At 65.7% G+C, this 12,280-nt stretch overlaps 6 protein-coding genes across 6 annotated transcripts; 3 read left to right on the forward strand and 3 right to left on the reverse strand.

Annotated features, from left to right (window-relative positions):
* The first annotated feature begins 36 nt into the window (after positions 1–36).
* LOC310891495 (feather keratin 4-like) lies at positions 37–922 on the forward strand. The gene is made up of 2 exons (XM_083853772.1): positions 37–52; positions 294–922. Exon 2 carries the CDS (start codon positions 315–317, stop codon positions 678–680), a length of 366 nt encoding a protein of 121 aa, XP_083709898.1. The 5' UTR covers positions 37–52; positions 294–314; the 3' UTR covers positions 681–922.
* A 1,065-nt stretch (positions 923–1,987) lies between these two features.
* LOC310891505 (feather keratin 4-like) lies at positions 1,988–3,225 on the reverse strand. Its single transcript, XM_083853781.1, has one exon. It carries the CDS (start codon positions 3,208–3,210, stop codon positions 2,845–2,847), a length of 366 nt encoding a protein of 121 aa, XP_083709907.1. The 5' UTR covers positions 3,211–3,225; the 3' UTR covers positions 1,988–2,844.
* Positions 3,226–4,120: 895 nt separating this feature from the next.
* On the forward strand, positions 4,121–5,006 carry LOC310891501 (feather keratin 4-like). Its single transcript, XM_083853777.1, has 2 exons — positions 4,121–4,136; positions 4,378–5,006. The coding sequence occupies exon 2, from the start codon at positions 4,399–4,401 to the stop codon at positions 4,762–4,764; it is 366 nt and encodes a 121-aa protein (XP_083709903.1). The 5' UTR covers positions 4,121–4,136; positions 4,378–4,398; the 3' UTR covers positions 4,765–5,006.
* Positions 5,007–5,145: 139 nt separating this feature from the next.
* On the reverse strand, positions 5,146–7,301 carry LOC310891503 (feather keratin 4-like). Its single transcript, XM_083853779.1, has one exon. The coding sequence runs from the start codon at positions 7,292–7,294 to the stop codon at positions 6,929–6,931; it is 366 nt and encodes a 121-aa protein (XP_083709905.1). The 5' UTR covers positions 7,295–7,301; the 3' UTR covers positions 5,146–6,928.
* Positions 7,302–8,395: 1,094 nt separating this feature from the next.
* Positions 8,396–8,897, forward strand: LOC310891502 (feather keratin 4-like; the record flags this gene model as incomplete). Its single annotated transcript, XM_083853778.1, has 1 exon — positions 8,396–8,897. One exon carries the CDS (start codon positions 8,396–8,398, stop codon positions 8,846–8,848), a length of 453 nt encoding a protein of 150 aa, XP_083709904.1. The 3' UTR covers positions 8,849–8,897.
* A 2,115-nt stretch (positions 8,898–11,012) lies between these two features.
* Positions 11,013–11,379, reverse strand: LOC310891504 (feather keratin 4-like; the record flags this gene model as incomplete). Its single annotated transcript, XM_083853780.1, has 1 exon — positions 11,013–11,379. The coding sequence occupies exon 1, from the start codon at positions 11,376–11,378 to the stop codon at positions 11,013–11,015; it is 366 nt and encodes a 121-aa protein (XP_083709906.1). The 5' UTR covers position 11,379.
* Between the last annotated feature and the right edge of the window lie 901 nt (positions 11,380–12,280).

Here is a 12,280-nt window from a genome sequence, read left to right on the forward strand (position 1 = left end):
CTGGGCAAGCGCTGGCATCCGCTGCTCCTGCCTGGCTCTGCTCGAGAAAAGGGTGGGTGGTGGGGCCTCCTCGGGCAGGGTCCGGCGTGGGGCTCCCTGGCCACGGGAGCCCTGCCGGAGGCGCTGTGGGCAGAGGGGCTCTGTGGGGGCAGGCGAGGGCCGCGGGCACACGGGGAGCAGGTGTGGAGAGCCGGGGCGGGCTGAGGAGGGAGCCCCCTGGCTGGGGCATGGGCCCTGCTCTGCCAGGGCATCTCCTCACTCACAGCACCGGCCCTGGGGGCTTTGCATTGCAGGCTCAGCTCTCTCACACCAAGATGGCTTGCAACGACCTGTACCCGCCGAAAACCAGCGTCGCCGTCCCCCAGCCCATCGCTGAGAGCTGCAACGAGCTGTGCGCGCGGCAGTGCCCCGACTCGACGGCCTTCATCCAGCCACCCCCTGTCGTCGTCACCTTCCCCGGCCCCATCCTCAGCTCCTTCCCCCAGCAAGCCGTGGTGGGCTCCTCCGGGGCACCCGCCTTTGGGGGCTCCTTGGGGCTGGGGGGCCTCTACGGCGCGGGGGCCACCCAGGGCTCGGGGGGTCTCTGTACCTTTGGCAGGCCCTACGCCTCTCCCGCCTGCAGCCCCTACCTCTTGCCGCGCTACAGCAAGAAGCTCTGGGACACCTGTGGGCCCTGCTAAAGCCAGGCCCGTGCCACCTCTTCTCCTCCTCGTCCTTCCTCCTCCTCTTCACAGACATGTGACTCCTCCAGTGCTGTCCCCCAGGGCCCTTTCTTGGCCCTGTGCCGGCCACCGCCTGGGAGAAGCCTGAAGGAAGAACGCCTCTCTGGAAGCCCCAGGCACCACCTGCCTGTCTGGGCCTTGCTCGCGTCTCTGTGCTTGTGTCCTTTCCTGCCTTGACAATAAAGCAAGCCTGCATCCAATGCCTGCCTCTCTGCCTTTCCTTTCCAGGCCCCGCGGGGGCTCCAGGGCTCCCTCCCCCTGCACATGGCCCCTTCGATCTCCCAGCCCCCCGAAGAGCCGGGACGCCCTGGCAAAAGGCCCTGGCAGCCCTGACTCCCACACTGAGGGCTGCAGTCCATTTCCCAGGGCCCTGCCTGAAAGCAGCCTGCTCCCCGGCTCCAGCAGGGCTGCCTCCAGCCGCTCCATACAAGGTCCTGAAACAGAGGGGAACCCCGAGCGAGGATCAGCAGCACGCCAACTGCCGCCTCCACGCAGTGCGACCTGAACGAAGCCTAAGCCTAGTCCAAACCACTTCCCTGCCCAGCCCGTTCCTGGGCTTACACACTCCCTTAGCTGAAGAAAGAGCTTCTCCCTAAGAGCCAACCTGAACTTCTCCCAGGGCACCGTTCAGCTCTGAGCTTTTCCCTCACAGCCCAGCAGTGAGCAGAGCTTATCTTTAGCAGGCAATTTCTATACAATTAGCAGAGCTTGCAGTCAAACCAAACTTCTAGGAACCAGCTCGGCTTCCTTGTCATCTAGGATTCTTGCATTTCCTAGACAGATCAGTCACGCGGACCCTCTGCCAAATCCTTACTGAACACCACCACACCACCACCACAGGCTAGAGCCAGTCTTGACCGGAAAGAACTCACTCTACTCAAAGGAAGAAGACAACGCTGCAGGCAGCCCTGAGCACCGAGGGAGCAGAGGCTTCTTCCAGCCAGCCAGCCAGCCAGCCAGCCAGCAGCAGCAGCTCCAGCCTGAGTGCCACTTGGGGCTTGCTGCCGCTTCGTTTTATAGCCAGTGCTCCCTGAGCTGGGCCACTTCCCTCTTCCTTAACGGGCGTCACCACACCCAAGGATCCAACACGTGGGCTTTGTGCTAACACTGATGGGCTTAATCCCAAGGCCAGCAGGAGGCTTGCCTGGGAAGAGGTGTCACCTCAGCCTGGGGCCACAAAGGGGGAGACAGAAGGGGAGGGGGCGACCCATGCTCAGCGCCCTTACGTCTTATGGCTGCTGCCTGGATTCAATTGGTATATCAGGAGCAGGGGGGAGCGCTCACGGCCCCAAGGCACGTTGCTGGCTCCTGCTCCACTGGGCGGCCACCAGCCCCAGGGCCATTTCTGCAAGGCTGCCCTCCAGCAAGGGACCGGCCATGCTCTCACCGCGTGCAGCGCTCAGCCATCCCTGCTCTCCGGCCTCTTCCTCTGCGCTTCTTGCCAGAGACGGTGCCTCGCTTCTGCGGAGCAGCGCCACTTGGCAGAGCTGGTCACGCTCCCGGGCAGAGAAGGCCAGGCAAAGCAGAACTGCCAGCACCTCTCCTGCTCTCTGCCCTAATGGCCTGGGCCTCTCAGCACCAGCATTTGCCCTCCCCCGGAGCCTCCGCTACGCCCCCCCACCGCTGCTTTCCTGACTCGGAACACAGAGAGAGGAAGAGAGAGACAGAAGTGGATGCAGGAAACCTTTATTGTGCCCAGCACGGCAGGAGAAGTGGACAGAGAGCAGGGGCAGGAGCCAGCGAGGCTGGCTGCGGCGTGTCGGGGGGGCAGAGGATCTTTTCCAGAGCGTGGCTTCTGGTTGCGCAAGCCCCGGCGGTGCGGCAGTGCGGCTCGGGAGGACTTGGCCCATGGGCCCCACAGGCCTTGAAGGGTCCTGCTCTTGCCGCAGAGAGCAGGAAGGGGGAAGGGAGAGGGGGAGAGCAGAGGGCAAACCGGGCACAAGGCCCTGGCTGTGGAGGAAATAGGATGCAGCAGAGGGCGGGAGAGGCCAAAGGGGCCGGCACTGCCGTTGCCCAGGCCTTGGCTGGGGCTGCAGATGCTCAGCGCTCCTCAGCACCCCGTGCCCACGAGGTCAGCCATGCGTTGGGGCAGCTGGCAGGGGGTGTGGGGCAGGGCCTGGCATTAGCAGGGCCCACAGGTGTCCCACAGCTTCTTGCTGTAGCGCGGCAAGAGGTAGGGGCTGCAGGCGGGAGAAGCATAGGGCCTGCCAAAGGTGCAGAGGCCCCCCGAGCCCTGGGTGGCCCCCGCGCCGTAGAGGCCCCCCAGCCCCAAGGAGCCCCCAAAGGCGGGTGCCCCGGAGGAGCCCACCACGGCTTGCTGGGGGAAGGAGCTGAGGATGGGGCCGGGGAAGGTGACGACGACAGGGGGTGGCTGGATGAAGGCCGTCGAGTCGGGGCACTGCCGCGCGCACAGCTCGTTACAGCTCTCAGCGATGGGCTGGGGGATGGCGACGCTGGTTTTCGGCGGGCACAGGTCGTAGCAAGCCATCTTGCAGGACTGGACGGTGCTCTGCAAGAGGGCACAGAGTGCGATGCGAGGGAGCAGTAGAGGGCAGCTGCCCAGGCCGAGGCGTAGGGGCCAGGGGCAGGAGCCGGGGGAGGAGGAGAAGCGCTCGCAGACTTACCCTGTTCCCCAAGCAGAAGGTGGCCAGAGCAGTGCTTGCGAGAGCCCCGCACAGGCCGAGCTTTTATCCAGGCCCCGCCATTGCGCAGCGCCCGCTGGGCCAATGGGCAGAGGCGGCACTCCCTCCTGCCGAGGCCAGGCTGTCCTGCTCCTGCCCTCCCTGAGTCAGCATCCCCTGTCCGGACCAGCACAGGCCCCTTTGCTGGCTTCCCTCCCCTTTCCGCTTGGCGGGCCAAATGCGTGGTGCTGAGCAGGCAGTGTCCGAGAGGAGCGCCTTTGATTTGGCGTTTCGTCGCCTCGCCCCTCTGGAGATAACAACTCCAGTGCGTACGTCATGGAGGCGCTGGCGTGTGGCTGCTTCTTGCCCAGCGCCGCGACCCCGCTCTGCCCTTGGGCTCTCCACAGCGGGCACGGGGCCGCCCCGAGACCAAGCCCCTGGGGAAGAGCTGTGGCACTCAGGGTGCTGGCAGCCCGCCTTTGTCACACTCCCTGCCCTCTTAGGCACGCAGGGGATGAGACGGCAGCGGGGCTAATTTGCCCATTAGGTGAGGGCTGGCGAGCGTCCGAGCGGGGTAATTGCAGGGGCTGAGGGAGCGGGTGGGGGCTGGTGAGGAACAGGCGTCAGCACAACAGCCCCGTGGCGTGCAGGGAGGAGTGCGGGGCTCGGCCACCATGGGCCACGTGCCCCCAGCGCGGCCAGCTCCTCCCCGCACTCGCCAGCCCCCATAAAAGCGTGGTCCTGGGCAAGCGCTGGCATCCGCTGCTCCTGCCTGGCTCTGCTCGAGAAAAGGGTGGGTGGTGGGGCCTCCTCGGGCAGGGTCCGGCGTGGGGCTCCCTGGCCACGGGAGCCCTGCCGGAGGCGCTGTGGGCAGAGGGGCTCTGTGGGGGCAGGCGAGGGCCGCGGGCACACGGGGAGCAGGTGTGGAGAGCCGGGGCGGGCTGAGGAGGGAGCCCCCTGGCTGGGGCATGGGCCCTGCTCTGCCAGGGCATCTCCTCACTCACAGCACCGGCCCTGGGGGCTTTGCATTGCAGGCTCAGCTCTCTCACACCAAGATGGCTTGCAACGACCTGTACCCGCCGAAAACCAGCGTCGCCGTCCCCCAGCCCATCGCTGAGAGCTGCAACGAGCTGTGCGCGCGGCAGTGCCCCGACTCGACGGCCTTCATCCAGCCACCCCCTGTCGTCGTCACCTTCCCCGGCCCCATCCTCAGCTCCTTCCCCCAGCAAGCCGTGGTGGGCTCCTCCGGGGCACCCGCCTTTGGGGGCTCCTTGGGGCTGGGGGGCCTCTACGGCGCGGGGGCCACCCAGGGCTCGGGGGGTCTCTGTACCTTTGGCAGGCCCTACGCCTCTCCCGCCTGCAGCCCCTACCTCTTGCCGCGCTACAGCAAGAAGCTCTGGGACACCTGTGGGCCCTGCTAAAGCCAGGCCCGTGCCACCTCTTCTCCTCCTCGTCCTTCCTCCTCCTCTTCACAGACATGTGACTCCTCCAGTGCTGCCCCCCAGGGCCCTTTCTTGGCCCTGTGCCGGCCACCGCCTGGGAGAAGCCTGAAGGAAGAACGCCTCTCTGGAAGCCCCAGGCACCACCTGCCTGTCTGGGCCTTGCTCGCGTCTCTGTGCTTGTGTCCTTTCCTGCCTTGACAATAAAGCAAGCCTGCATCCAATGCCTGCCTCTCTGCCTTTCCTTTCCAGGCCCCGCGGGGGCTCCAGGGCTCCCTCCCCCTGCACATGGCCCCTTCGATCTCCCAGCCCCCCGAAGAGCCGGGACGCCCTGGCAAAAGGCCCTGGCAGCCCTGACTCCCACACTGAGGGCTGCAGTCCATTTCCCAGGGCCCTGCCTGAAAGCAGCCTGCTCCCCGGCTCCAGCAGGGCTGCCTCCAGCCGCTCCATACAAGGTCCTGAAACAGAGGGGAACCCCGAGCGAGGATCAGCAGCACGCCAACTGCCGCCTCCACGCAGTGCGACCTGAACGAAGCCTAAGCCTAGTCCAAACCACTTCCCTGCCCAGCCCGTTCCTGGGCTTACACACTCCCTTAGCTGAAGAAAGAGCTTCTCCCTAAGAGCCAACCTGAACTTCTCCCAGGGCACCGTTCAGCTCTGAGCTTTTCCCTCACAGCCCAGCAGTGAGCAGAGCTTATCTTTAGCAGGCAATTTCTATACAATTAGCAGAGCTTGCAGTCAAACCAAACTTCTAGGAACCAGCTCGGCTTCCTTGTCATCTAGGATTCTTGCATTTCCTAGACAGATCAGTCACGCGGACCCTCTGCCAAATCCTTACTGAACACCACCACACCACCACCACAGGCTAGAGCCAGTCTTGACCGGAAAGAACTCACTCTACTCAAAGGAAGAAGACAACGCTGCAGGCAGCCCTGAGCACCGAGGGAGCAGAGGCTTCTTCCAGCCAGCCAGCCAGCCAGCCAGCCAGCAGCAGCAGCTCCAGCCTGAGTGCCACTTGGGGCTTGCTGCCGCTTCGTTTTATAGCCAGTGCTCCCTGAGCTGGGCCACTTCCCTCTTCCTTAACGGGCGTCACCACACCCAAGGATCCAACACGTGGGCTTTGTGCTAACACTGATGGGCTTAATCCCAAGGCCAGCAGGAGGCTTGCCTGGGAAGAGGTGTCACCTCAGCCTGGGGCCACAAAGGGGGAGACAGAAGGGGAGGGGGCGACCCATGCTCAGCGCCCTTACGTCTTATGGCTGCTGCTAACCCTATTGCCAATGATCAGGAGCAGGGGGGAGCGCTCACGGCCCCAAGGCACGTTGCTGGCTCCTGCTCCACTGGGCGGCCACCAGCCCCAGGGCCATTTCTGCAAGGCTGCCCTCCAGCAAGGGACCGGCCATGCTCTCACCGCGTGCAGCGCTCAGCCATCCCTGCTCTCCGGCCTCTTCCTCTGCGCTTCTTGCCAGAGACGGTGCCTCGCTTCTGCGGAGCAGCGCCACTTGGCAGAGCTGGTCACGCTCCCGGGCAGAGAAGGCCAGGCAAAGCAGAACTGCCAGCACCTCTCCTGCTCTCTGCCCTAATGGCCTGGGCCTCTCAGCACCAGCATTTGCCCTCCCCCGGAGCCTCCGCTACGCCCCCCCACCGCTGCTTTCCTGACTCGGAACACAGAGAGAGGAAGAGAGAGACAGAAGTGGATGCAGGAAACCTTTATTGTGCCCAGCACGGCAGGAGAAGTGGACAGAGAGCAGGGGCAGGAGCCAGCGAGGCTGGCTGCGGCGTGTCGGGGGGGCAGAGGATCTTTTCCAGAGCGTGGCTTCTGGTTGCGCAAGCCCCGGCGGTGCGGCAGTGCGGCTCGGGAGGACTTGGCCCATGGGCCCCACAGGCCTTGAAGGGTCCTGCTCTTGCCGCAGAGAGCAGGAAGGGGGAAGGGAGAGGGGGAGAGCAGAGGGCAAACCGGGCACAAGGCCCTGGCTGTGGAGGAAATAGGATGCAGCAGAGGGCGGGAGAGGCCAAAGGGGCCGGCACTGCCGTTGCCCAGGCCTTGGCTGGGGCTGCAGATGCTCAGCGCTCCTCAGCACCCCGTGCCCACGAGGTCAGCCATGCGTCGGGGCAGCTGGCAGGGGGTGTGGGGCAGGGCCTGGCATTAGCAGGGCCCACAGGTGTCCCACAGCTTCTTGCTGTAGCGTGGCAAGAGGTAGGGGCTGCAGGCGGGAGAAGCATAGGGCCTGCCAAAGGTGCAGAGGCCCCCCGAGCCCTGGGTGGCCCCCGCGCCGTAGAGGCCCCCCAGCCCCAGGGAGCCCCCAAAGGCGGGTGCCCCGGAGGAGCCCACCACGGCTTGCTGGGGGAAGGAGCTGAGGATGGGGCCGGGGAAGGTGACGACGACAGGGGGTGGCTGGATGAAGGCCGTCGAGTCGGGGCACTGCCGCGCGCACAGCTCGTTGCAGCTCTCAGCGATGGGCTGGGGGATGGCGACGCTGGTTTTTGGCGGGCACAGGTCGTAGCAAGCCATCTTGCGGGACTGGACGGTGCTCTGCAAGAGGGCACAGAGTGCGATGCGAGGGAGCAGTAGAGGGCAGCTGCCCAGGCCGAGGCGTAGGGGCCAGGGGCAGGAGCCGGGGGAGGAGGAGAAGCGCTCGCAGACTTACCCTGTTCCCCAAGCAGAAGGTGGCCAGAGCAGTGCTTGCGAGAGCCCCGCACAGGCCGAGCTTTTATCCAGGCCCCGCCATTGCGCAGCGCCCGCTGGGCCAATGGGCAGAGGCGGCACTCCCTCCTGCCGAGGCCAGGCTGTCCTGCTCCTGCCCTCCCTGAGTCAGCATCCCCTGTCCGGACCAGCACAGGCCCCTTTGCTGGCTTCCCTCCCCTTTCCGCTTGGCGGGCCAAATGCGTGGTGCTGAGCAGGCAGTGCCCGAGAGGAGCGCCTTTGATTTGGCGTTTCGTCACCTCGCCCCTCTGGAGATAACAACTCCAGTGCGTACGTCATGGAGGCGCTGGCGTGTGGCTGCTTCTTGCCCAGCGCCGCGACCCCGCTCTGCCCTGGGGCTCTCCACAGCGGGCACGGGGCCGCCCCGAGACCAAGCCCCTGGGGAAGAGCTGTGGCACTCAGGGTGCTGGCAGCCCGCCTTTGTCACACTCCCTGCCCTCTTAGGCACGCAGGGGATGAGACGGCAGCGGGGCTAATTTGCCCATTAGGTGAGGGCTGGCGAGCGTCCGAGCGGGGTAATTGCAGGGGCTGAGGGAGCGGGTGGGGGCTGGTGAGGAACAGGCGTCAGCACAACAGCCCCGTGGCGTGCAGGGAGGAGTGCGGGGCTCGGCCACCATGGGCCACGTGCCCCCAGCGCGGCCAGCTCCTCCCCGCACTCGCCAGCCCCCATAAAAGCGTGGTCCTGGGCAAGCGCTGGCATCCGCTGCTCCTGCCTGGCTCTGCTCGGGAAAAGGGTGGGTGGTGGGGCCTCCTCGGGCAGGGTCCGGCGTGGGGCTCCCTGGCCACGGGAGCCCTGCCGGAGGCGCTGTGGGCAGAGGGGCTCTGTGGGGGCAGGCGAGGGCCGCGGGCACACGGGGAGCAGGTGTGGAGAGCCGGGGCGGGCTGAGGAGGGAGCCCCCTGGCTGGGGCATGGGCCCTGCTCTGCCAGGGCATCTCCTCACTCACAGCACCGGCCCTGGGGGCTTTGCATTGCAGGCTCAGCTCTCTCACACCAAGATGGCTTGCAACGACCTGTACCCGCCGAAAACCAGCGTCGCCGTCCCCCAGCCCATCGCTGAGAGCTGCAACGAGCTGTGCGCGCGGCAGTGCCCCGACTCGACGGCCTTCATCCAGCCACCCCCTGTCGTCGTCACCTTCCCCGGCCCCATCCTCAGCTCCTTCCCCCAGCAAGCCGTGGTGGGCTCCTCCGGGGCACCCGCCTTTGGGGGCTCCTTGGGGCTGGGGGGCCTCTACGGCGCGGGGGCCACCCAGGGCTCGGGGGGTCTCTGTACCTTTGGCAGGCCCTACGCCTCTCCCGCCTGCAGCCCCTACCTCTTGCCGCGCTACAGCAAGAAGCTGTGGGACACCTGTGGGCCCTGCTAAAGCCAGGCCCGTGCCACCTCTTCTCCTCCTCGTCCTTCCTCCTCCTCTTCACAGACATGTGACTCCTCCAGTGCTGTCCCCCAGGGCCCTTTCTTGGCCCTGTGCCGGCCACCGCCTGGGAGAAGCCTGAAGGAAGAACGCCTCTATGGAAGCCCCAGGCACCACCTGCCTGTCTGGGCCTTGCTCGCGTCTCTGTGCTTGTGTCCTTTCCTGCCTTGACAATAAAGCAAGCCTGCATCCAATGCCTGCCTCTCTGCCTTTCCTTTCCAGGCCCCGCGGGGGCTCCAGGGCTCCCTCCCCCTGCACATGGCCCCTTCGATCTCCCAGCCCCCCGAAGAGCCGGGACGCCCTGGCAAAAGGCCCTGGCAGCCCTGACTCCCACACTGAGGGCTGCAGTCCATTTCCCAGGGCCCTGCCTGAAAGCAGCCTGCTCCCCGGCTCCAGCAGGGCTGCCTCCAGCCGCTCCATACAAGGTCCTGAAACAGAGGGGAACCCCGAGCGAGGATCAGCAGCACGCCAACTGCCGCCTCCACGCAGTGCGACCTGAACGAAGCCTAAGCCTAGTCCAAACCACTTCCCTGCCCAGCCCGTTCCTGGGCTTACACACTCCCTTAGCTGAAGAAAGAGCTTCTCCCTAAGAGCCAACCTGAACTTCTCCCAGGGCACCGTTCAGCTCTGAGCTTTTCCCTCACAGCCCAGCAGTGAGCAGAGCTTATCTTTAGCAGGCAATTTCTATACAATTAGCAGAGCTTGCAGTCAAACCAAACTTCTAGGAACCAGCTCGGCTTCCTTGTCATCTAGGATTCTTGCATTTCCTAGACAGATCAGTCACGCGGACCCTCTGCCAAATCCTTACTGAACACCACCACACCACCACCACAGGCTAGAGCCAGTCTTGACCGGAAAGAACTCACTCTACTCAAAGGAAGAAGACAACGCTGCAGGCAGCCCTGAGCACCGAGGGAGCAGAGGCTTCTTCCAGCCAGCCAGCCAGCCAGCCAGCCAGCAGCAGCAGCTCCAGCCTGAGTGCCACTTGGGGCTTGCTGCCGCTTCGTTTTATAGCCAGTGCTCCCTGAGCTGGGCCACTTCCCTCTTCCTTAACGGGCGTCACCACACCCAAGGATCCAACACGTGGGCTTTGTGCTAACACTGATGGGCTTAATCCCAAGGCCAGCAGGAGGCTTGCCTGGGAAGAGGTGTCACCTCAGCCTGGGGCCACAAAGGGGGAGACAGAAGGGGAGGGGGCGACCCATGCTCAGCGCCCTTACGTCTTATGGCTGCTGCTAACCCTATTGCCAATGATCAGGAGCAGGGGGGAGCGCTCACGGCCCCAAGGCACGTTGCTGGCTCCTGCTCCACTGGGCGGCCACCAGCCCCAGGGCCATTTCTGCAAGGCTGCCCTCCAGCAAGGGACCGGCCATGCTCTCACCGCGTGCAGCGCTCAGCCATCCCTGCTCTCCGGCCTCTTCCTCTGCGCTTCTTGCCAGAGACGGTGCCTCGCTTCTGCGGAGCAGCGCCACTTGGCAGAGCTGGTCACGCTCCCGGGCAGAGAAGGCCAGGCAAAGCAGAACTGCCAGCACCTCTCCTGCTCTCTGCCCTAATGGCCTGGGCCTCTCAGCACCAGCATTTGCCCTCCCCCGGAGCCTCCGCTACGCCCCCCCACCGCTGCTTTCCTGACTCGGAACACAGAGAGAGGAAGAGAGAGACAGAAGTGGATGCAGGAAACCTTTATTGTGCCCAGCACGGCAGGAGAAGTGGACAGAGAGCAGGGGCAGGAGCCAGCGAGGCTGGCTGCGGCGTGTTGGGGGGGCAGAGGATCTTTTCCAGAGCGTGGCTTCTGGTTGCGCAAGCCCCGGCGGTGCGGCAGTGCGGCTCGGGAGGACTTGGCCCATGGGCCCCACAGGCCTTGAAGGGTCCTGCTCTTGCCGCAGAGAGCAGGAAGGGGGAAGGGAGAGGGGGAGAGCAGAGGGCAAACCGGGCACAAGGCCCTGGCTGTGGAGGAAATAGGATGCAGCAGAGGGCGGGAGAGGCCAAAGGGGCCGGCACTGCCGTTGCCCAGGCCTTGGCTGGGGCTGCAGATGCTCAGCGCTCCTCAGCACCCCGTGCCCACGAGGTCAGCCATGCGTCGGGGCAGCTGGCAGGGGGTGTGGGGCAGGGCCTGGCATTAGCAGGGCCCACAGGTGTCCCACAGCTTCTTGCTGTAGCGCGGCAAGAGGTAGGGGCTGCAGGCGGGAGAAGCATAGGGCCTGCCAAAGGTGCAGAGGCCCCCCGAGCCCTGGGTGGCCCCCGCGCCGTAGAGGCCCCCCAGCCCCAGGGAGCCCCCAAAGGCGGGTGCCCCGGAGGAGCCCACCACGGCTTGCTGGGGGAAGGAGCTGAGGATGGGGCCGGGGAAGGTGACGACGACAGGGGGTGGCTGGATGAAGGCCGTCGAGTCGGGGCACTGCCGCGCGCACAGCTCGTTACAGCTCTCAGCGATGGGCTGGGGGATGGCGACGCTGGTTTTCGGCGGGCACAGGTCGTAGCAAGCCATCTTGCGGACTGGACGGTGCTCTGCAAGAGGGCACAGAGTGCGATGCGAGGGAGCAGTAGAGGGCAGCTGCCCAGGCCGAGGCGTAGGGGCCAGGGGCAGGAGCCGGGGGAGGAGGAGAAGCGCTCGCAGACTTACCCTGTTCCCCAAGCAGAAGGTGGCCAGAGCAGTGCTTGCGAGAGCCCCGCACAGGCCGAGCTTTTATCCAGGCCCCGCCATTGCGCAGCGCCCGCTGGGCCAATGGGCAGAGGCGGCACTCCCTCCTGCCGAGGCCAGGCTGTCCTGCTCCTGCCCTCCCTGAGTCAGCATCCCCTGTCCGGACCAGCACAGGCCCCTTTGCTGGCTTCCCTCCCCTTTCCGCTTGGCGGGCCAAATGCGTGGTGCTGAGCAGGCAGTGCCCGAGAGGAGCGCCTTTGATTTGGCGTTTCGTCACCTCGCCCCTCTGGAGATAACAACTCCAGTGCGTACGTCATGGAGGCGCTGGCGTGTGGCTGCTTCTTGCCCAGCGCCGCGACCCCGCTCTGCCCTGGGGCTCTCCACAGCGGGCACGGGGCCGCCCCGAGACCAAGCCCCTGGGGAAGAGCTGTGGCACTCAGGGTGCTGGCAGCCCGCCTTTGTCACACTCCCTGCCCTCTTAGGCACGCAGGGGATGAGACGGCAGCGGGGCTAATTTGCCCATTAGGTGAGGGCTGGCGAGCGTCCGAGCGGGGTAATTGCAGGGGCTGAGGGAGCGGGTGGGGGCTGGTGAGGAACAGGCGTCAGCACAACAGCCCCGTGGCGTGCAGGGAGGAGTGCGGGGCTCGGCCACCATGGGCCACGTGCCCCCAGCGCGGCCAGCTCCTCCCCGCACTCGCCAGCCCCCATAAAAGCGTGGTCCTGGGCAAGCGCTGGCATCCGCTGCTCCT

This window comes from Anser anser (genome assembly GCF_964211835.1).
Source record: "Anser anser genome assembly, contig: HAP1_SCAFFOLD_590, whole genome shotgun sequence".
Classification (NCBI taxonomy): Eukaryota; Metazoa; Chordata; class Aves; order Anseriformes; family Anatidae; genus Anser; species Anser anser.